This window comes from Tiliqua scincoides, chromosome 3 (genome assembly GCF_035046505.1).
Source record: "Tiliqua scincoides isolate rTilSci1 chromosome 3, rTilSci1.hap2, whole genome shotgun sequence".
Taxonomy (NCBI): Eukaryota; Metazoa; Chordata; class Lepidosauria; order Squamata; family Scincidae; genus Tiliqua; species Tiliqua scincoides.
The window spans coordinates 162,012,038-162,034,860 of record NC_089823.1 but is presented as its reverse complement, the minus strand read 5'-3'; the positions used below and the strand labels follow the sequence as shown (position 1 = coordinate 162,034,860).

The 22,823-nt window shown below is 43.7% G+C and overlaps 1 protein-coding gene across 3 annotated transcripts in view; it reads right to left on the bottom strand.

The window, feature by feature from the left end:
* HECTD2 (HECT domain E3 ubiquitin protein ligase 2) overlaps positions 1-8,364 on the bottom strand; it is a 71,892-nt gene extending 63,528 nt beyond the window's left edge. For all 3 annotated transcript variants that reach the window (XR_010794076.1, XM_066619623.1, XM_066619622.1), the window contains exons 1-4: positions 8,213-8,364; positions 4,360-4,492; positions 2,659-2,761; positions 610-699 (exon numbers count right to left, since the gene is read on the bottom strand). Coding sequence is in view for 2 of the 3 variants with exons in the window: in XM_066619623.1 (XP_066475720.1) it covers positions 610-699; positions 2,659-2,761; positions 4,360-4,418 (252 nt within the window). In the remaining variant the exon portion in view is untranslated. The remainder of the gene's footprint in view (positions 1-609; positions 700-2,658; positions 2,762-4,359; positions 4,493-8,212) is intronic.
* Positions 8,365-22,823: the final 14,459 nt, after the last annotated feature.

The following is a 22,823-nucleotide window of genomic DNA, read 5'->3' as shown; positions in this document are numbered from 1 at the left end:
AAAGGGCTCTTATGTTCATCTACATTTTACAAGGAATTAAAACATACATATATTTCAATCATAACATTTAAGATATAATTGTCTAAAATTATGGAATTACCTCTAACATTTCTAACACACCTCTATATAAGCATAGATCAAGCAGCATACAAGCAACAAAACATAATACACCACAGCAGCAAAGAAATAATAAGCTACAAATTTACAGCAAAGATTAAAAAGTAGCAGTGGTCATATTAAAAGCAATATCCTGGGGTAGCCTGCAAAAATAAAACTCTGGGACCAATCCTATTCAGTTTTCCAGTGCTGATGCAGCCATGCCAACAGGACATGTGCTGCATCCTGCAGTGGAGCTGCAGTTACGGAGGCCTCAAAGCAACATTTGTTCCTTTACCTTGGGGCTGCATTGCAGTTGCATCAGCGCTAGAAAGTTAGATAGGATTGGGCCCTTTGCTGCCTGCCAAACACCAGATATTTTGAATTACATATTTCTGGTAGATGATACTGATAATACAGATCTAGCAACATTATAATTACAGTTTATACAGAAATGGATTTGTATGTTCAAAGTATAAAACAGAAAAAAAATCATGGAATCATTTTACTTACTGTATTTAATAAGGCATCATAAACACCATTCACAAATTTAGTATCAACTCCACAGTCTTCAATAGAATTAAAAGGGGCATCAACGAATTTCTGGAATTGGAAATAATACATTCAAGAATTATACATTTTTCCAGCCTGCGGTCTGCTAGTGTATCTCACAGACAGAGCTGGTCTGTAACTTACATATGCAGTAGTTTTACTAGATAGTTTTTGGAACAAATTGCCTTGATTGCTGGTCTCACCTTTTCTGAAAAATCCTAGTCCAGAAAAGTCAAAGGGAACCAGAACTAAGGGTATAAGATATGGGCATATTTATTTATTTGAAAACATTCATATTGTACCTTACATGCCAAAGGTTATCTACTTTTAAAGGATTTGTCCATGGCATACACTTGTTTTACATGTCCTGTGATGCCAGAAGAAACACCTCTGGCAGTCTGGGGAGGCAAAAGTCCTGGGGCGGAATGCCTGTGGAGCCTATGGGGGCAGCACTGATGCATCTGCTACAGCCATCCACCCTCCAGAGCCCTTCGGAGAGCTCAGGAGGCCCAGCACAGTGTCCCCTGAAAGCCTTCTGAAGACTCCAGAGGGCCGTTAAACAGTTTTTCCGGTTTCTGTCAGAAAACTAGAAGTACTGTTTAAGGGCCCTCTGGAGCCATAGAAGGCCTTTAGAGGGCCGGGGAAGTCATGTGAAGCTCCAGAACGGATCAGTAAGTCTCTTCTCTGGGGTTGGTGGCGGCACATTTTGCAGTCCTGTGGCCAGGTAGGCCAGATAGGGCCAGGTCAGCAATTGAGCAATAACCTGGTGATGGCAGTCCCTACTATCACAGTAAAGGCTACATACGAACATTCTTAAGGGAATATGTTCCATTGAACCCAATGGGACTTACTTCTGAGTAGATATGCTTAAAATTCCAGTGTAATACTTTGATCATAGATGGATTTAGTACTTATTCATAATAAGTGCAGAAGCAGACAGCAGAATTACCCATATAACTGATCATTTGTCAACAAGAAGGAGATAGACTAATCCATCCTATCACCTAATGGATGATTAGTCCTGTCAGTGTTGACAGCATCAATCTGCTATCTAGCGGTGCTGACGAAGTGCTGTTTAAATATATTATATATATATATGCATGCGCTCCTTTCATGCATAAATCACTACTGCCTGGGACTGAGGTGCTTGTAGGATTTTACCTTATTTACTAACTTGAGAAAGCAAGGCCATATAAGACGTTCTTGTAAAAATCAGCTGACACATTTCACACACCAATACGAAAAATTAATTTCTGGATTTTATTATAAACACTAATTCTGTTAGTACTATACAATTTTTCTTAAATTCATCGTTTCTATTTTTAGTTGCTTGGTTCCAATTTATAAACACATATTTACATCATTTCTATTTACTCATGGGCAGCCCAATCCTGAGCTGCCCATTGTGCCAGGACCGCCACGGCACCAAAACGGCTGCCACGGCATCCCATGTGCAACAGGGCAGCTACCAGTGGCTCCTTGATGAAAGGGGACCTTTGTTCCCTTCCCCTGGGTAAGGGAAGTAGCCCTGCAATGCAGCTGCTTGAATCTGCGGCAGCCCTTGGCCTGCTGCAAAATCAAGAGCCTCTTGTGTCGGGCAGCACAGCCTGATATGGAGCTCAGGATCCGATGAAGCTGAGCTCCACCAGTCCTGCCACCCTCTCACCCCGCTCCCTCCCCCCAGCATGCCTCCTCCCCGCCCTCCCCTGACACTGCCACCTACCTCTCCATCGCCTGGCAGTCTGTGCAACTGCTGAACATTTGCACAGTACCGATGTTCTGTACACTGGGCTAGCTCCAGTACTGGGCTGGTGCTAAGGGCTTACAGCACATTTACAACACTCAGCACTAGCAGAGGACTGGCGGTAAGAGTTTAGGATTGGGCACTAAGGCTGCAATCCTATGCACACGTTCCTGGGAGTAAGCCCCGTTGAACACAATGGAACTTACTTCTGAGTAGACATGCATAGGATTGTGCTGCAAATGAATTAGTGGGTGTTTGCTTTTTACCTTAAAGGTAGCATTGACTTCTAGAAAAGAATCAAATGTTGCTGAATAAAATTCATATACTGTTTTCCAGTCTCCTGATAACTTAGCCTTTTCTATGTCCTCTCTAAACAGAAAACACAAAAATGCAAGCATTAGAATACTTTATACACATTCATATTCAATTTCTTTTCCATAGGTGTTAAAAGTAGGTAGAATTAAATTTATGTAAAATCATTCAATAAAACAGCACTCAAAATCAAAAACTGCTATGTTAATTTAGTGTCCCATTATAACTGGTGGTATCCTAAGTTCTCCTTTTGCTTGAGAAAGATAAAATTTTTGCTTAATGGAGGAGGGGTGATTTTGCTGAACTTTCCTTCCCTCAGCAGCCACCCCAATCCCTGAAAATGTATTATCACACAACAAAAAATGGTTGAGAAACACAGCTTTAGATAAATTATTCAAATCCATAAATTCACAAAAGTGCTTCAGTTTCTTTCTGGGGCCCCACTCCTACCCCAGTACTTAAATCACTTCCATAGAGACCATAACTCAGATGACAGCATGTGTCTGACATCTGGCCTAGCATGGGCACTGATGTTAACAGTCCTTTTCCAAGACATTCTTACCAACTTAGCAGACACACATCTGTTTATGGTAGCAGCTTCTATTCCTCTTCCTCTATCTTATGAAGCTCTTGAGTAAGGGTTCCAGATTCACCTTGCCACATGACAGCATCATTTTGTTGTAGAATTTGTAAGACTAGCAAATGACTGCATGAGCTACTATGGCACAAGCACTGGATAAGTAACTCCCTCAAAGGAAAGTTAAGCAGGTTACTTAGGTTTTAGGTTTTTGTATGAAATATTTCCTATTTCCCCCCCCTTACATGACTACATGCATATGAATTTGTGACACAGATACTCAGAATTTATGCACAGTCTGATGGAGGAGGAGGAGGCGGCAACAGCAAAAAAAACCCACAAAACCCTTTGGTGGTTTCATGCAAAATTTTGGTCCTGAAGTAAGAAGCATCCATAGCAACTTCTGCAATTGAGCTTTTAAAATCAAAGTCTACTCCAGCAGTAATTACAGCCAATTAAGGGGCAGCCCAATCCTAACAAAAGTCCCAAGCTGTGACGCAGCAGAACTGGATCAGCCTCCATCACATCCAGCGTGGGAATTGTGACATGGGAATTGTGGCTGCAGGGATAAAGCCCCAGTAGCCACAAAGGGGCTATTCAGATGCCAGTGATACTGCTGGTGTACATCCCAGCCACCCCATGTCAGGCTTCCAAGCCCAGGAAGGGAGGATAGGATATGGTGGTAGCCACAGCCACCATTCCTGCCCCCTTCCAGGCCAGATCCAGCCCTCCCTGCCTTATAACACCTTCCTCTGCCCCATTCCACCTCTACCCCATAACACCTCCCCACTCCCATTCTGCCCTCTCACCGCCAGCCAGTGGAGTGCCTACCTGTTCCGGCAGGTGCAGGCCTCTGATTGGTGGTGGCAGGTCAGCACTGGACTTACTGCTGGAATGATCCTTTGCACTGCTGCAACATGCCTCATGGCATGCTTGTGACTGTGCATGCACCTGTTCCACTGGCAGTAGCCAGCTTAGGATTGGGCTATCAATTATATTGGGCCGTAAGTTACATTAAGAACACATCCAAATTTCAGCGTTAGAAGTGCATGTAATGCAAACCAATAATGCTGCTTACCGGAATTCTTTCAGTGTTTTTGTTTGAGAAGGAGGTTCTGGAGGGACTGAAACTTTCATTTCTGCTGGAAGAACATCTACAGAATTGCGCTGTTTTTGTCTAACATCATGGCCAAGGGATGGAAGATCTTTCACTAATCAAAAAGTAAATGTAATCTGTTCATATACTGTAACTATAAACAATCCCTTCTTTATAACAGATTCTACAGTCATAATTTAAACAGCAAGTTTACAAACTGTGAAAATCAGACATGCATAATTGGAAGAAAATATCACCGAAACACCCAAGAGTTGTTTCCAAATACACATAGTACTAAGTTGAAATAAGAGTCTACATTCATACATTTGTACCAGTCATACATTTTATGTATTTTTTTTAGATAGATAGATAAGACCTTTATTGGCATACGTAACAAACACAACACAACAAAGAGAACAGTAGTGAGTACAAACTTGATATATGTACAACAGTAGTGAGTACAAATTTGAGTGATATATGATACATAACAACTGAATAAATCAGGTATATTTGTCCTATATAAAACATAGTGGCCTAACATATAAAATATACTGGATAGCCTCTCTTGGGTCTATTTGCCACCATCAGCTACAGATAGACTGCCACTCGCTCGGTGATAGGACTGAATACATCATTCAGCTGTTATGGCTTATCACCACCATCAAGAATTTTGAAACTTTTTTCAACACTGAGGGTGAGTAATCATTTAATAATAGCTTAATTTTTTCCGTATCTGGAAGACCCACCTTATTAACCAGGATGGGCATTAGATAGGTGGAGCGGGCGCTATTATGCAGAGGACAGTAGAAAAATAAATGTGGAAGAGATTCAACCGACCCCACGTTACAAGGGCAGAGACGTTCTTGATAGGGAGTCTTATACCTCCCAACTGTCACCCTTGAGGGAATAACGTTGAACCTTGACAGGGTTATGGCACGACGTTCTGTGGGGTCTGTCAGTGAGGAGAGATAGATTGCCATTTTCCCTTACTGGTATGGGATGGAATAATATAAGGGCGAGCATACCTTTGTTGCCTGTTCATTAAGATTTTGAATTTCGATATCCAACAGTCTGACTGTGATGCTCCAATAGGCCTCAGAATATGAACACATGTTCAGATGGTCTAGTGCAATGTTTCTTAAACTGTGGGTTGGTACCCACTAGGTGGGTTGCAAGCCAATTTCAGGTGGGTCCCCATTCGTTTTAATATTTTATTTTTAATACATTGGACTTGATGCTACCATGGTGGGATTTGCAGAGGAATTTGCATCGGATTTAAGAGGGGATTAGACAAATTTCTGGAGAAGTTCATTATGGGTTACAAGTCATAGTAGGTATGTGCAAGCTCTTGGTTTTAGAGGCAAGTTGCCTCTGATTGCCAGATGCAGGGGAGGGCACCAGGACGCAGGTTGTGCCTGTTGTCTTGTGTGCTCCCTGGAGCATTTGGTGGGCCACTGTGAGATACAGGAAGCTGGACTAGATGGGCCTTTGGCCTGATCCAGCCTCCTCTTATGTTCATGGGATGTGACTGCATTTGGGGAAATGTTGCAGACCTGTCAGGGCAGCAGGGGAGGATAACCCTTGCCTTCCCGATAGCAAAGTGGCACAGGAGCGTAGGGAGATAGCACAAGAAGCAGGCGATCTCTAACAGAGCCAAAGAAGCAGACACAGGCTTGTTTGTTGCAGAAGCATATATTGGTAAAGGAGCAGGCAGAAGAGTAGTCAGTTAAACGGTTCAAAAGTCAGGGATACAGCAAGGCACAGTCATGATAAGCAGTCCAAGTCAGTACACAAACCAGCAGCATGACATGCAGAAACTCCACCATAGCAACCCACATTTGGTGTCTGTTCTTGCCTCCATATATACCAGGGCCAGCCAATCAGAATAGGGTGACCTCATCGTCACAAGACTGTCTTGTGACCCTTTCTGATTGGCTGTCCAGTGGTGCACCACTCCACCATAGCCTACGTGACTCTGCACGCATCCTCCCAGATCACATGGCTCCCACCTAACACAGGTGCAGTTGATTGCTGATTACAAACATATACAGTGCTGCTGTTCCTTTGTTTACATTTCATACCAGGCCTGGACATCAAGGCCCCTCCTGACACATCCTGGTTTACAACAATTCACAGCCTGGGATGCCAAAGGCCTGACAACACCTGTACCTTTAACAAGCTACTATGTATATTCTTCTAACAATAATAGTAAATGGAACTTACTCCTGGTAAGTGTGGGTAGGATAGCAAAAAAAAGAGTTTTCTGCTTGATGATGTCACTTCCAGTCATGACATCACTTCTGGTGGGTCCTGACAGATTCTCATTCTGTCCTGGTGCTGGTGCTAAATGTATGAGAACCACTGGTCTAGTGAGATCCCTATTGTCTCAATTTTCTTCCTTATATAGTTTGACCATGAAGAAAGCTCGAGTTTGCCGAGCATCAAATATAGCAGACTGCCTGGAGGCGAATTGTAATGAATGTGCAACCAATATTGGATGGACAAAAGCCAGGCTCTGGTTAACGTGCTTTTGTCCTGTTTCCAAGCATGTGGCGGCATAGGGGCATACCTAGGTAACACCAGAATTGCCCTAAGAAATTTGGACTCGCTCCAGCTCATGGTTTGCTGCCCTAATCCAAATTGTAATGCCATACAGTAATTGCGCAATTGGCATTAAAGATCTTAACTGCCACAGGAACGAAACAATTACCCTTTCTATGGAAAAACCTAAAGGATAGCTTGGGAGGTAGCATGGGCTAAGTTAACTGCCAATTTACGATGAGTACACCATGATAAATTATGTTGGAAGTGTACCCCTAGATATTTAAAACTCTTGACCTGTTCAATTTTATCACCATTTATATTCCAGGTAAACGGGTTCCAGGATTTAGAGAACACTAATATCTTAGTCTTCTGGGTATTTAACTCCAATTTATTTTTGGAAAGGTAGGCAGAGCTTCTTTTTAATAGTCTTTTAAGGCCAATTTGTGCTTGAGAAATCAACACAGCATCGTCCACATATAATAAAATGGGAATATAGGCTGAACCTAGCTTGGGACTGTGCCCATTAGCTTGAAGAAGGAAGGAGGTCATATAACTCAAAAAAAGAGTAAAGAAGAAAGGTGCCAGAATGCACCCCTGCTTCACACCCTTTTCCACCAAGATTCTGGGTGTCAACTTCCCAGATGATGTACATTTAACCTGACAAATCGTCCCCATGCAGAGTTTTTAAATAAGGGATAGGAGCCTTGGATCTAGCTTAAGACTAGCTAGTTTCTCCCATAGCAGGGCACGTTCTACAGAGTCAAATGCTCCTTTTAGATCTAAAAATGCCATATACAGTTTTTGCTTATTGCTCTTGGTATACTAAGGTGGGCCAAAACTACACAGTGATCAAGGGTCGAGAATCCCTTGGGAAAACTGACCTGTTCAGGTCCTGGTAACCTTTGGGCAGACATCCAAGCTGATAATTTTGCCAGCAGATGTCTTGCATAAATCTTCCCCAGGACTGAGAGCAAACGGATGGCCTGATAATAGAATGGATCTTGGTGATCTCCACTTTTATAAATAGGGAGCACCATCGCATTGGTCCAAGCTTCCGGCACCATGGTTCTCGGCCTTTTGGCTAAGTTCAAGTGTAGTGTATGTATTTTAAAAAACTATATACCTGCATAATAACCCATTATTATGGATGCAAAAATTTAAAAGTAGATATTTCAGTGTAAAAATCATTACAAGAATATATCCATTAAATAAAAATACAGTCACAGAAATTCATGGAAATGTGCTTGTAAAATTCTCAAATTTTCAAAGAAATATTTATGTAAATAGCCACCTTCTTAAGCTTTGTGGCTTCATCACTCAGCTGTTCAAGGTGAGGTCATTAAAATTCTAATAGTATCAGGGAGCATTACAGTTGCATCTCTCTACAAGAATAAGTCTATGGAAAAGAAAGGAACACAGTTTAAAGAGCTAATAATACTTAACACTCATATAGTGCTTTCTGAGCGTGCAAAGTGCTTCATATTTATTTTCTTGGTGTTGTCCTTACAATATCCCTGTAAGGTAATATCATAGTTACACTGCAGCTGGGGAATTGAAAGAGAGTGGCTTGCCTAAGACTACCTATAATCCAATCCTAACTAAATCCTGCCACTGATGCAGCCATGCCAACAGAATGTGTACTGCATCCTATGTTATGGAGGCAGTTATGGGGGGCAGTTACAGAGATCTCCTCATGCTAAAAGAACTTTCATTTCCTGGGGCAATTGCCCCTGCCTGCTGCCCCAATGAGTCTCCTTGGATCTGTGCCAGCCATTTTGCTAGTGCAGGGCCAAGAAGAGTAAGAGAGAGGGGAAAGGGAAGAGTATTAGCATCCAGCTCCAGTCACTGCTGACAGAAATTACCTGCTTCCTCTGTCTTTCCTCCTGCCCTTTCCCCTCCCTGCCCCAAACTTTCCCCATTCCTCCCCCACCCTTCATCTGCCTCCTGCGATGGCTTACCTGCCTCAGTGCAGGGTTCCATCTGGCAGTGTGCTGGTGCCACTGCCTCAATTTGTTGCAGTGTCCATGAAATGGCGGCATCATACTGTTTGTGATGTCATAAAGGCATGTATGTTGTCAAACGTGCCTTTATGCCACCACAAAGGTTAGTCAGGATGGGCTGTTTAGTGAGTCTATGGCAGAGGTGCAATTCAAACTGGGAAGTTCTGATTGGCAGCTCAGGCTCCTAGCTGCTACACTACCAGCTATTAATATATATTTCAAAATTTGCACCCAAAGCACTTGCATATGTTTTCCCACTGTAGAACAGACTTCTTCAGGGATCTGCAGGCTGGGGCAGCACAGAACTGTAGGTTCACAGGGCAAACAAAATCACCTTATGGGTCATATCTGGCACAAAGACAGTTAACTAGCCAACCTGGTTTATTACATGCCAAATAATCAAATTGTATTCTTACATGTTAAGTCCAAAACAGGTGCTGTGGGCAGGGGAGATCTCATCTAGCACCCAGAGTGTGAACACAATATTCCTGTATGTTGTATGCACCTCCTGTCAGCTACTACAGCTACTGACTCTCACAATGCCAAACTGACAGCCAAGGAGAGTAGGAAGCATAAACCAGACCAGCTTCTTCCCCAGTCTAATTAATATTCTCACTCCTATCTGGGCCCTGCATTTACAAAACTTGTGTTCCATCAGCATAAGGTCCAGCAACTTGCGTACAAGCCAGGGCTAACAGAACAATTGACTTCTAGGACCCTCTAGATCTCTAGCAAATTAACTCTAGGGCCCCTGCCACAGCAGATAAGTCAGCAAAGGGAGCATTCCAGGAGAGGTTCAAGTGGGGGATCGGGACTGGCTGGGGTGCATTGAGGGGGCAGATATTGGTGGCAGCAGTTGCACCAATATCCTATGCCCCTGACCCAGGCTCAACATGCCCCCTTGGACCCACTCAGATTTGTGCCAACCAAAGAGCTGTCACAGAATCAAGTAGGCCCATTGGGGACAAGCAGTGGAGGAGTAGGTAAGGAAAAGAAGTTTTTACTTACCTCTCCCCCACTGCCTGGTTCCTGGTCCCCTTCCTGGCTTCGATCCAAATAGACCCAACAGGGCAGCAGAGGCTTATCTTGGAGCAAGAGACCAAATGTTCCTTTACCTGGAGGAGATATCTGGGACTTCCCCCTGCAGGATGCAGCATGCGCTCCAGTGGCATGACTGTATTGGCATTGGGGGAGATCTCAATAGGATTGAGCTGCTAAAAGAGTACCGCAGATACTTGCCTATAAGGTGAGAACATTTTACAAATGTTTGGCAGAGGTCTGGTTTTTTAAAACACTAGGATGTAATCCTTATTTCAATTTAAAACAAAATTCAAGGCTACAATTCAGTGCGCCATTACTTAAGAATAACAATGGGGCCTACTTCTAAATAAATAGGGTTGCATCTATTTGTAGCTGTACTTGCTCATGCTTAGTTCTTGTTTGTCTCTCCACTGTGAACTGACTTGCACACTCCCAGTTATGTGTTATATGTTGTATGTTATATATTATATGTAGAGCCTCTGGCCTAACACACCAGGATTTGATTAATGGTTCCGCTGGTGTTTACAGTGCACTTACTCTGATAGTGTTTACAAAAAGGTTGTGAAGACAAGAATTTAAAAAGTTAATGAATAAAAATGTACCTTATGATCTTTTACTATATTTTTATTAAACTAGAGAGTGTACAGTTCTTAGGTAGTAATTGCTGGTAGGTTATTTTTCAGGATCGAGCTGCAGGTAAAATCAGACAAAAGTAAGTTTAACCCCCACTTATCTGAGAGTCAAAGAAAATTCCATGATTTTGGCTCAAACCCTGCACTCGATTTATCTGTGAGACTAACTTATACTTGAGTATCTACAGTAGGTAAGAAACTCATTAACGCACAGAAGCAAGGAGGCACTGTGAAGGGACAGATGCTTATAACCATATGTGCTTCTATCTTGTTATGATCCTTTACCACTTGATTATCAGCCCTATTCTATCTGCATGATCCACCAGCCACTCCAATAGTCTGCAGTCAATGGCACAGCAGTTACGGTAATAAGCCCTGTACCACCAGTGGCAGGCTACAGACCAGCCATCAACGAAGATAAGGTGGGAGCAGAGGCAGATTGGGAGCAGATCAGGGTGGGGATTGGACCAGGGGAGTTTGGGAGTAGATCCTAGTAGCAGCGGTGTCCTTGGGATCCTAGGCCCTCATCCTGGGCCTCGCAGGTTTTTGCCAACAAAATAGTTGTTGTAAATCTGTGTAGACCCACTGGAGACCAGCAAAGGAGCTAAGTAAATTTTTCTTTACTTACCTCTCCCAGCCTCCCTGGCCCCTGATTGACCCACGGGATGCAGCAAAGGCTGCGTCTGTGTACCTGAATCACGCAGGCTGGCCCTGGATAGGATTGGGCCATAATAGCCAGGACTTGGGTTTTGGTTGCATCATTCTCCCCTCAATGAAAAAAATGGGCAACATTAAAGTAATGCATAATTTGGCTTTCTTTTCATAGCATTAACACATGCACATTACAATGAAGGTCAAACACAGCAGCAAACACACAGTAATATTCAAATCAAGCATTTCAAACTTTAAATATCATTTGCAGTGATAAACTATCCGGAACTGTTGCTAAGTTTCATGTTATGAATCCCAGAATGTTAATGTGGTATAGTAGTTAATTTTTATGACATCAGCAAAGTGGGGAGTTTATGAAAGCTTTGAAGGTTCTTATAACCTTCAAAATATAATCAAAGCAAAATATAATAGCAAAATATAATCAAAGAAGGTAAGAATTTTTTAATTCACTCACAGCAACATATGTGAGTATCCTTATGTTTCTGAATACTAGTGTCACATTGCAACTTTTAGTCAATCTGATCAGGAATAAGAAAGAAAAATCACACTAATTTTAAAATGAAGTTTTATACAGTTCAAATCAGCGATACCACAGTTTACAATAGCACATTTTAATATATACCATATTATCCTGAAAAATATTCATTGTAGATAATGAAAATTCTGCCTGAATTCCAATGTGAAATACTTGGAACTTCCTAAGCTCAACTGCTATGCAGTGACACATTTTTTTCTTTGTAATGCTGAATATGTTTTCAAAATGTTGCCTGGTTACATTAAATAAAAGTCCCTCAACCAACCAGCATGGTAAGTTAGAATGTAATTGAAAAATATGAACAAAACACTTCTGATCTATATGTATGTTCATATACATATATGTATATGTATCTTCTAATGAAGATAAAATTAGAAGTGAATGGGTATAAGACACTGGCATTTCAATGACTGATACAATAACTGAAAATAGTCCTCAGACTGCCACATAATATGATATAGTTCTTGCTGAGGATTCTATGGGCAAGTTCATATAAGAGGTTTTGCTCTACACCCCAGCTTCTCCAAACTAATGCAGCAGGTATTCAAACAGATAATTCATATGAAACTGGAGTGATCATAGATATAAACATAATTATTATGTTGCTCTTCCCAGTTCTCTCTCCATGACTGAAAGGTTCACATTATTTTGCCACACAAATGTTGATAGTAGTATGATGTCCTGATTCAGCTGAGCTAATCCAGGGGTCGGCAACCTTAAACACTCAAAGAGCCATTTGGACCCATTTTCTGGAGGAAAAAAAACCTCAGAAGCCACAAAACCCTTTTGACATCTAAAATGAAGATAATACCGCATATATAGTTTTTTTTTACCTTTATGCTCTTATAGGTCCCATTTTTATAATGTAGCCCCCTCTTGTAGCTTTTAGTTAGTTTTGTCATACATTTTTGTCCTGTGTTTTCAGACACCTGGTCCTCTATGGTGTTTTGCCTGATTCCAAGGCCATTCTCCGCCTGGAGAATTATGCCCACTTTAAGCAAATTAGCTCCCCTTCTTCCCCCCAACAAATGACCCTGGTTCTGCCCTGTAGTCCTGCTGGACCCCACCTCCAGGGTAGCTTGCCTGTTCAACCTGCAGAGGTCCTCTCTCCTGCCAGCAGCCCCTTGGTCCTCAGCAGGTCTTGGGCACAGCAGCCACACTTCAAACTCCAGTGTCTCCAGCAGTTAGCCACAAAGTCAGTCAGAGTATCCAGGGCAGAGTTCAAAGTCAATAAGCCAAGTCACAGTCCAAGATCAGATTCCAAAGTAAGTCAGTCAAATCAGTCAGAGTATCCAAGTCAATAAGCCCAGTCAGTCAGTCTCCTATCTCCAACCTGCACTTCTTCTACAACCCACACCCCCTTCCTCAGGTGCCCGTTATATCCCTGAAGGTCCTATTGCCTTCAAGTGGCTGCAGCTGTGCAGCACACTCTGCTGGATGCCCAGGCCTTACCCTTAAAGGGGCCACTGCTGACACCACATCTACCTCTTTACCAGATCTTCCAGGATTCCAATACATATGGCGGTTATGACATCTGCTTATCTTACATGGATACTAAAGAACTCCCCCCACCTTCCAGAGGCACCCTGCTGGAAGGAAAAAAGGACACAGACTCCAGAGGTGGGGAAGAGAAGAAGGGGGGGCAGCCACAGGCCAGCTTCTGCCCTGTCTGCCTGCCCTCCCTCCCTCAGGTTGCAACCCTCTCCACACTATCCTGGCAGTAAGCCCCATTGGCTACAATGGGACTTCTGAGCAGACAAGTTGGTTGTCGCTCAGGCTGCAGTCCTCTCCACACTTTCCTGGGAGGAAGCCTCACTGACTACTTGTGAGTAGACCTGCATAGGACGGGGCTGAGGCTGCAGCCCTCCACACCTTCCTGGGAGGAAGCCCCACTGACTACAGCAGGGCTTACTTGTGAGTAGACCTGCACAGGAGGAGGCTGAGACTACAGCCCTCCACACCTTCCTGGGAGTAGCCCAGGGACTACATCGGGACTTACTCTCGAACAGACTTGCACGGGCTCCCACTCATCCGTCCTTGCGCTTGGCCTTGAGCAAGCTCCAAGGCTGCCATCCCAGGCACCCTTTCCTGGGAGTAAGCTTCATCTGCTGTAATGGGGCTTACTACTGAGTAGACACACAGGATGTCTCCTCTGCTGTGGAGGAAAAGCCTCTCCTTGCACTGAGTGGGGACCTGCTCAAGGAAAGGCGGGCTGCAAGGGCTTGCAATGGCTGAGGAGGAGGGTGAACACGACCCCTGTAGAACATGACTGCAACCTCAATTGCAAAACCAGAAGTGGTCACGATCACGTTCTGGAGTGGTCTGTGCTGCATGGAGAGCCTTGCTGAGGCTAGCACCGGGCTCCTCCGATTCCTGGGAGGCTGCTGCAGGCGGGGGTGATGCTGGGCATCGCGTCGCTGCCTTCCCCCCACCCCCATCCCTTAAGCAAAGACACTGCATTGCATTGCATTGCATTACCCCCTTTACAGCAAATTAGTGTTCATGTACAAAACAGCTGCTGCTTGTGATACCGTACTAGTATCTACCATACTACCATACTGGTGTAGACATTACATTACCCTGGTGCAAGAGTATGGATTGGTGCTGCTGTTCCAGTAATCACAATCACTAGATGCACTATACCAGTGGTTCCCAAACATGTGGTGCCATGATCCACCCTGTCCTTCCCAGCAGGTTGTGACATGCTGCTCTGTTGTATGAGGCTCCAGAGGGCTCTTTCGGGCCAGCAACCCACCCTATTGGCCTCTGTGGACCTCAGAATGGCCGGCAGAAGCATCAGAAATTCACTTCTTGTTTTCAGAAGACACTCCCACTTCCCCCAGGAGGGGGCAGGATCAGGCACCAACCACGTCCTTTCCTCCTTCCCAGGCCTGATCCACCGACACTGGGCAACATGGACTTGTGCCAGCGACTGAGCTCATGCAAGTCTGAGTTGCTCCACTGCAGCTGAGCTTATCCCAGGGCAAAGAGACATGTGTCCCCTTACCCAGAGGAGAACTCTAGGAGCCAAAATTCCCGCGCAGGATGTAGCACTGGCCATGCCGGTGTTGCTACACTGCTGCGCAAGAATTTCAGCTGGATTGGGCTGTTAATTAACTAGATAGTTTTAAGAGAAGCATCTTGCAGCTCCTGATTTGAAAAGAGGAACAGCCGTCACAAATCTGCAGCAGGCTCTTTGGCAAAACCCCTTACTACTACAACAAAATCTACGTACATGTTAACTGAAATATCTATTCTTCCTCTCTGCATGCATTTCTCTTCCTCTCATCCCAGGGCTGAATTATATTTAACACCTGTCCTCTTATTAAGTGCCACACATACTCCTGGTGCTATAAAATTAAGAAGAAGAAGAAGAAGAAGCTATAACTATGAATACTGGGAGTGCTATAAAATTTTTAATAAAATCTTTATAACTATGAAGAATCTCAAAATTTTGTTTATTCCCATCTGTATAGAATAGCTGAATATTCATCTATTCTAATATTTAAATCAGTATTTTCTGCCTATATTGCCAGACTCAAGCCCAATTATTCACAAATACTGTTTAAAAAGAGTTCCTCCAAAACATGCAAACTATATTAAATCCACTTTCTGCAATTCTGCTTCTTCCACGGTGCCTACAGAAAAAGCAAATCTACCATTTAAGAACAGCTAAGCAGGTGGCAAGCTATGATTACTGCCACTGATTAGCTCACTACATGTGCAAACTGCACACAGTATATATACTAAACCTAGTTATTGTTACTTCATTCTACAACCCACTGGTAACTTCTTTATCTGCTACTACTCTTGCATATTTTGGAATTTTAGTAAATGACACTCTTCAGTGAGAACTATGACTATTACCCGCAGACAGTTTCACAAGCAAGCACCCAAGGCACTGTCACAACACAAACAAAAAACAATGACAGCTACTAACAATAGTGCACTGAGTGCCTCTTATTCACTCACTGGTGACTAAATAAAAAAGCTCTTTATTCCCTTACCATTTTTTATATCTGCAATAATAAAATGTGTAGGTGAACTTCTACTTCCAGCATCTTCTTGCTTCTGGCTGATAGTCGAAATGAAATTGTCGAAAGGGGAAATATCACTTTTGGGTCTTCTCTCCAACCCCTACAGTTCAGGGAAATAAATACACATACTGTGACTTACTATTTCAAGGCTTTCAGTTTATGTGACATCTCCTATGTTAAAGGAAGCACTATTGTAATGCTTTTTAAAAGAAGAAAATATAGCTCAGAATGAATTTAAAAGGTCATTTCAAAAAACAAACCAAGAAAGCTATCAAGAGAAAGTCAGCAATACCAGTGACCCACTGAAATTAATGGAATTTACAGACACTGTGAAACATTTCAAATTGAGGACTGATTTTAGTGGAATTTAGAACACACCTTATGGGAGCCAAACACACACTGTAAAGGTATGAGCACATGTCAGTGGCTAATCATGGTTCCTAAGGTTTATATTTTTACATTAATATACATGGTTTCCAGACATGGTCTGTTTGTCATACATTTCATTTTTAGTGTGTTTACAAATATGAAAATATAACACTGAAGTAGCCCTTAGGTGCTAAATACTTACTGAGGGGGTATACTGAAGGGGTTATGAACACACAGGATTTTATGTTATCTGTTCAACAGATAAAGAGATTGTCCTCAGGTGGGTATCAACATCTATTCTAGAGCAGGGGTGCCCAAACCCGGCCCTAGGGCCACTTGCAGCCTTTGAGGACTCCCAATGCAGCCCTCAGGGAGCCCCCAGTGTCCAATGAGCCTCTGGCCCTCCAGAGACTTGCTGGAGCCCACCCTAGCCCAACGCAACTGCTTTCAGTGTGAGGGTGACTGTTTGACCTCTCACGTGGGCTGTGGGATGAGGGCTCCCTTCTCTGCTTGCTGTTTCACGTCTGTGATGCAGTAGCGGAAGCAAAGGAAAAGCCAGCCTTTCTTTGTGCAAGGACTTTTATAAGCCTTGAGCTATTGCAAGACGTTCATTCATTCATATAGGTTCATCTTTAATACATTCATTTATGTAAATTTATTCAAATTTAAATGTAAATTGATTCTTTTTTCCCCCCGGCCCCCGACACAGTGTCAGAGAGATGATGTGGCCCTCCTGCCAAAAACTTTCGACACCCCTGCTCTAGAGGAACAAAGCAGAAGAAATTGACTCATCGAGGACTATTTGAAGCCTTGATATGACAAAGAAAGCAAATGTTCCACAGCCCAATCCTGAGCTGTCCGAGGTGTGGGGCTGCAGCAGCGCCAAAAATGGCTGCCATAGCATCCTGCACGCTCTGGGCAGCTGCTGGCGGCTCCTTGGGAGAAGTGAGTAGCCCCAAAATGGGACTATGCCAACCAAAAGGTAGGTGGTGAATCAAGAATCTTCATGTTGGGCAGTGAGCCCAATATGGAGGTTCTGGATCTGGTGGAGTTTTGCTCCACCGGTCCTGCCACTCTCCCTCCCCCTGGAACATCTACTCCCTGCCCTCTCCCCGCCCACCTCCCCGGAACGCCTTCTCTCCGCCTCCCCCCACTTACCACTCCGCTGCTTAGCGGTCTGCGCGACTGCCAAGCGACAGAGCTCAGGTAAGCTGCCACGCAGCTTACAGGATTGGGCCCACAATCACAGAACTCCTCCTGATCTGGAGGAGAACTTTAGTTGACCTACAATTAGAAGTTGAACTTATCAGAACCATTCTGGCCCAGACTGATTCACCTGCAAGAGGAGACTGAGCCCTGATCTGTCTTCTAAACTTGGATGCTTTGTTGACAAGCTATTTAGTTCTCCCTGTGTTCTACCTAGAAAGGATGCACACACTGCATTTACACAATAAGACTCCAACCATAGCCATTTGCTTTGGCATTTGTTGTTGTATTTTTTTTTGGGGGGGGGGAGATTTATACTGCTGTTTATTTTCTAAAATTGTACCTTGAAAATCCTCTAAGTAACAGTAATTTTAAAAGTAAGTACAAGTTGAAACTCATCATTTGCATGGGTTCTGTTCCATGCCACTGGGGATGGCAAAAAACGCACTATAGCAAATCAATTTAAAAAACAAAGTTTCTTTGCTGTGGTGATTTAAAAACAGCCTTGCTGACCTTTTGACTCTAAGAGTCATTAAGAAGACAATCCATCAATCGGTCTTCCAAGCCCTTCACTCAGTCCCTCCCTTCACCAATGCAAAGAGATCACCTTTCTTTCAACTGCTCAGGGGGAAGGGAGGGGTCCGCTGGAGAGAGAAGGACTGATTGATTGTTAGCCAGCTGCCCCCCCCTCTCATTAACGAGGCTATTGTTAAAGAACTGTTCAGTTTTTTAAACTTATTTTAAAGGGGTGCATTTTCCCCCTTCTCCAGGGATCAGCACATTCCTTCTCATTTGCAGGGGCCATTCATGTTGAGTCAAATTCGTGTGTAAAAAATCTGTGTATAAATAGGCTGGACCTGTAAAATGAAAACATATGTGAAAATATCACATAGTTCAATAAAGAAATTATAGTAACCTGCATGACATTTTGCTGCATGCATGGAACTCAGAGTAGAAATATCTCATGCTTTGACCTTGAATATATTTATTCTTTTTTAAAAAAAAACATCACATTTTCAGAACTGAAAATGAAAAATAGCTAATATTTTTAAGTGTTCCCATGTGGCCAAGAATTTTATGTGGACTCTTTGATGATAATATTAAATCACTATCTAATCAGTCAATGACTCATCCCCCCCCCCCATAGCTGATAATCTGTTTAGAAATAAGAGGTTAGGGCCTATAATTTCTCCTATGGTGTGCTGAGAATACTCTTGAACTCCTTTTCCTCTTGTCAGCAAGGAGTCTGAATAGAATATAGCCACACATGGGTGGCTATACATACAAACAGTGTTTTAAAAAATTAGCACAGATGGTTAGTGCAGCAATGAACAGAATACAGATATAATGCTCTCCAAGTAGCTATTCTACTAGAATAGAAAAAACAGCTATGCTTTGGAGAGAAAAAATAAACTTCTACAAAGTAAAAAAAATCAACTGCCATTAAACATAGGCAATACATATGAAACATTTATTTATCTTCTCAGCAATTACAGTGCAATACTAATTAATTTGATTTCATATCAAAGAGCAATTTACACAATAAATTTGAGTTCTACATGCTAAAAATGAAGTCCATTCCTTCAAAAGATTTAAGTGCCTTTTGTTCACTATTTTAGCTCACTATTTCTTAGCTAAATAAAACAATACAGTAAGCTGAAATGTGTGTGAGTGACCATACCTATAAGCAGGGATACCTACAAAATGCAGATTTAGGGCCCAATTCTATCCAACTTTCCAGCACTGATGCAGCTGTGTCAACAAGTGCATGTGCTGCATCTACAGTGGGGGGGGGGGTAGTCATGGAGGCCTCCTCAAGGTAAGGGAACATTTGTTCCCTTACCTCCTGGCTCCACTGCAGCTGCATTAGCACTGGAAAGTGGGATAGGATTGGGCCCTTAATATCCTTACAAAGATACTTGGGGTCTACAATCAGGTTGGCCTGAGCTGAATCTTAACAAAGAGCATAAGAAAAGAACTGCCGGAACAGGCCAAAGACCCATCCAGTCTAGAATTCTGTTTACCATAGTATTCCACAATCTGCCTCTGGGAAGTCCAGGAACAAGAGAAAAAGGCATAGTTCTCTTCCACCATTGCTCCTCTGCAATTGTATTCATAGACATACAACCATTGAACCTGGAAGTAACACATAGCCATCTTGATTTAAAGTCCTGTGGCTATACACTAGACCTGCTGGCAACCTTCAGTCTTGGAAGACGATGGTATTGTGCTCTGAATGGTGGTTCTGGAATAGCATCTAGTGTGGCTGAAAAGGCAGATCTGGAGTGACAATCCCTTCCACGCTGGAGCAAGTGTAGTCTGTCCCTGGCTACAGGCCTTCCTTCTTTGCCTCAGTCTGTTGGCCAAGTGTCTCTTCAAACTGGGAGAGGCCATGCTGTACAGCCTGCCTCCAAGCGGGACGCTCAGAAGCCAAGGTTTCCCATCTGTTGAGGTCCATTCCTAAGGCCTTCAGATCCCTCTTACACATATCCTTGTAATGCAGCTGTGGTCTACCTGTAGGGTGCTTTCCCTGCACTAGTTCTCCATAGAGGAGATCCTTTGGGATCCGACCATCGCCCGTTCTCACGACATGAACAAGCCAACACAGGCGTCTCTGTTTCAGCAGTGTATACATGCTAGGGATTCCAGCTTGTTCCAGGACTATGTTGTTTGGAACTTTGTCCTGCCAGGTGATGCTGAGGATGCATCGGAGGCAGCGCATGTGGAAAGTGTTCAGCTTCCTCTCCTGTTGTATGCGAAGAGTCCATGACTCATTGCAGTACCGAAATGTACTCAAGACGCAAGCTCTGTAGACCTGGATCTTGGTATGTTCTGTCAGCTTCTTGTTGGACCCATACTCTCTTTGTGAATCTGGAAAACTTGGTAGTTGCTTTGCTGATGCATTTGTTTAGCTCGGTATTAGTTTGTTTAGCTTGGCTACACTGGAACAGGGGTGCCCAAACCTCAGCTCGGGGAGCACTTGTGGCCCTCAGGGGCTCCCAATCCAGCCCTTGGGGAGCCCCCAGTCTCCAATGAGCCTCTGGCCCTCCGGAGACTTGCTGGAGCCCATGGTGGCCCGACGCAACTGCTCTCAGCATGAGGACGACTGTTCAACATCTCACCTGAGCTGTGGGACAAGGGTTCCCTCCACTACTTGCTGTTTCATGTCTGTGAAGCTGCAGTGGCAGCAAAGGAAAGGTTAGTCTTGCTTTGTGCAAGACTTTTTATAGGCCTTGAGCTACAGCAAAACCTTTATTCATTCATATAAGTTCCATCTATAATGTATTCATTTATGTAAATTTATTCAAATTTGAAATGTAAATTAATTCATTTTTTCCCCGGCCCCCGACACAGTGTCAGAGAGATGATGTGACCCTCCTGCCAAATGTTTGGACGCCCCTGCACTAGACCTTCATGAATTTGTCCAATGACCCATTTAATGTCATCCAAACTAGTAACCAGCACCACATCATGTGCAATAAATTCCACAGATTATGTGCTGTGTGAAGAAGCACCTCTCACCAATCAGTTTCACTGGGCAGTTCCTGATTTTATTATTGAGAGAGGGGAAAAAAACTTTTCTCTGTCCACTCTCACTACCCCATGCATAATTTTTTAAGTCACAGAGCCCAATCTTGAGCTCCATGCACCGGCTTACCGCCCTAATGCCGTGCGTCCATGCTAGCCCAGTGCTGGCCTGCGCTGGGCTAGTGCCGGGAGGGTGCCCGGCCTCTGCTGCTTGGCTGTCACACGGACCGCTGAGAGGAAAGCAGGGGTGTGGGGGGGAGGCGGGGGGGGGGAGGCGGGGGGGAGGAAGGTGGGCGGAGGGAAGAGAGAGTGGTGAGGAGGTGTGACGGGGAGAAGGTGGGGGAGGGAGCGGGGAGGGAGGGAGGTGGGACAGGTAGAGCTTCGCTCCACCAGACTCTGAGCCTCTGCGTCAGGCTCACCACCCACTGTGGGGCTAGTTCCTTTACCTGGGGGAAGGGGACGAAAGTCCCCTTTTCTCAAGTGCTGCCCGCGGCTGCCTTGGGTGTGCAGGATGCGGTGGCAGCCATTTTCGGTTCTGTCGCAGCCATACGCCCCATTATCTCAGGATTGGGCTCTTAATCATTTCCTCCCAACAGCCATTTTTCCAAGCTAAAAATCCCCAAATGCTAGTCTTGCCTCATTAAGAAGGTCCTCCAGCCCTTTTATCATTTTGGCTGCCTGCTTCTGCACCTTTTCCAGGTCTACAACAGCTCTGATTACAGCCAGAACTGTACTCAGTATTCCAAATGTGGTGACACTACAGATGTACCTATTATAACAGAGATCTTATTGATATAGGGCATAATTCTTATTATTAGTTTTAGTCTTATCTGCAATCCTTTTACTACAAACCCCAGTACAAAATTTGCTTTTTTAAAGCTGCTGCACATACGGTCAACATTTTAATTGAGTTGTAGCTGAGATTTTTTTTCTGCCCTGTGAACATTACTTTAGTGACAATGAACTACATTTGCCATTTTGGTTGCCCATTCACCCAGTTGAGAAAGGTCTTCACGATCTGCTTTGCTTTTTACTACCTTTAATGGATTGGTATTTTCTGCAAACTTGGTCACCTCACTATTTACCCCAGTTTGAGATCAGAAATTGCTGCAGTGGTTATGAGAAAGCAGGCAGGGACCAGTGGAGAACAGACCGGCCCCTGCATATGTTGGTTATTCAGGAACTTCTATGAACATTTATACCCACCCCAAAAATTTACAATTTGGAAGAACATAGAGATGTCCTTCAGGTGTTCTCCCAACTATGTGGCAGCTGCCTATCTGAGAGGAGTTCCTGTGCAACTGAATATTTATGGGCGTAATCCTAACCCACTTTCCAGCACCCACATAAGGGCAATGCAGCTCCGAGGTAAGGGAACAAACATTTCCTTACTTTGAGGAGGCCACCGTGAGTGCTACGCAACTGTAGGATGCAGCACACGTTCCATTGGCACTATTATGCCAATGCTGGAAAGTGGGTTAGGATTTGGGCCTATGAAACCCAAACAGGTAGAATCAGCGCCCATCATCTGAGTCTTTCACATGGAACCAGCACATTAATGGAAAAATTGTTACCTCTGCAGCCTCTCCTCCTAGTGCAGTACTGATTGTAAGGAAACAACTGGGCCTTGCCAATTATAGCTGAGTAATTTCTACTCAGGAGCTGCTCACAGATAAGCAGCTCCCATTTACATGGAGAATGTCTATAAAATGTACTTTATTAAGCCAAGTTTGAGAAAAGCAGAACATGGGTCCAGTCACAGGATGATGCAAATTATGAGTAAAGAAACATGAAGAATGTATTCCTCCAAATTGTCTTCTGCTGGCAAAACACTAGCAAAGAATAGGCTAAAACACAATCTATGTTTTATTTTGGTTTTGTA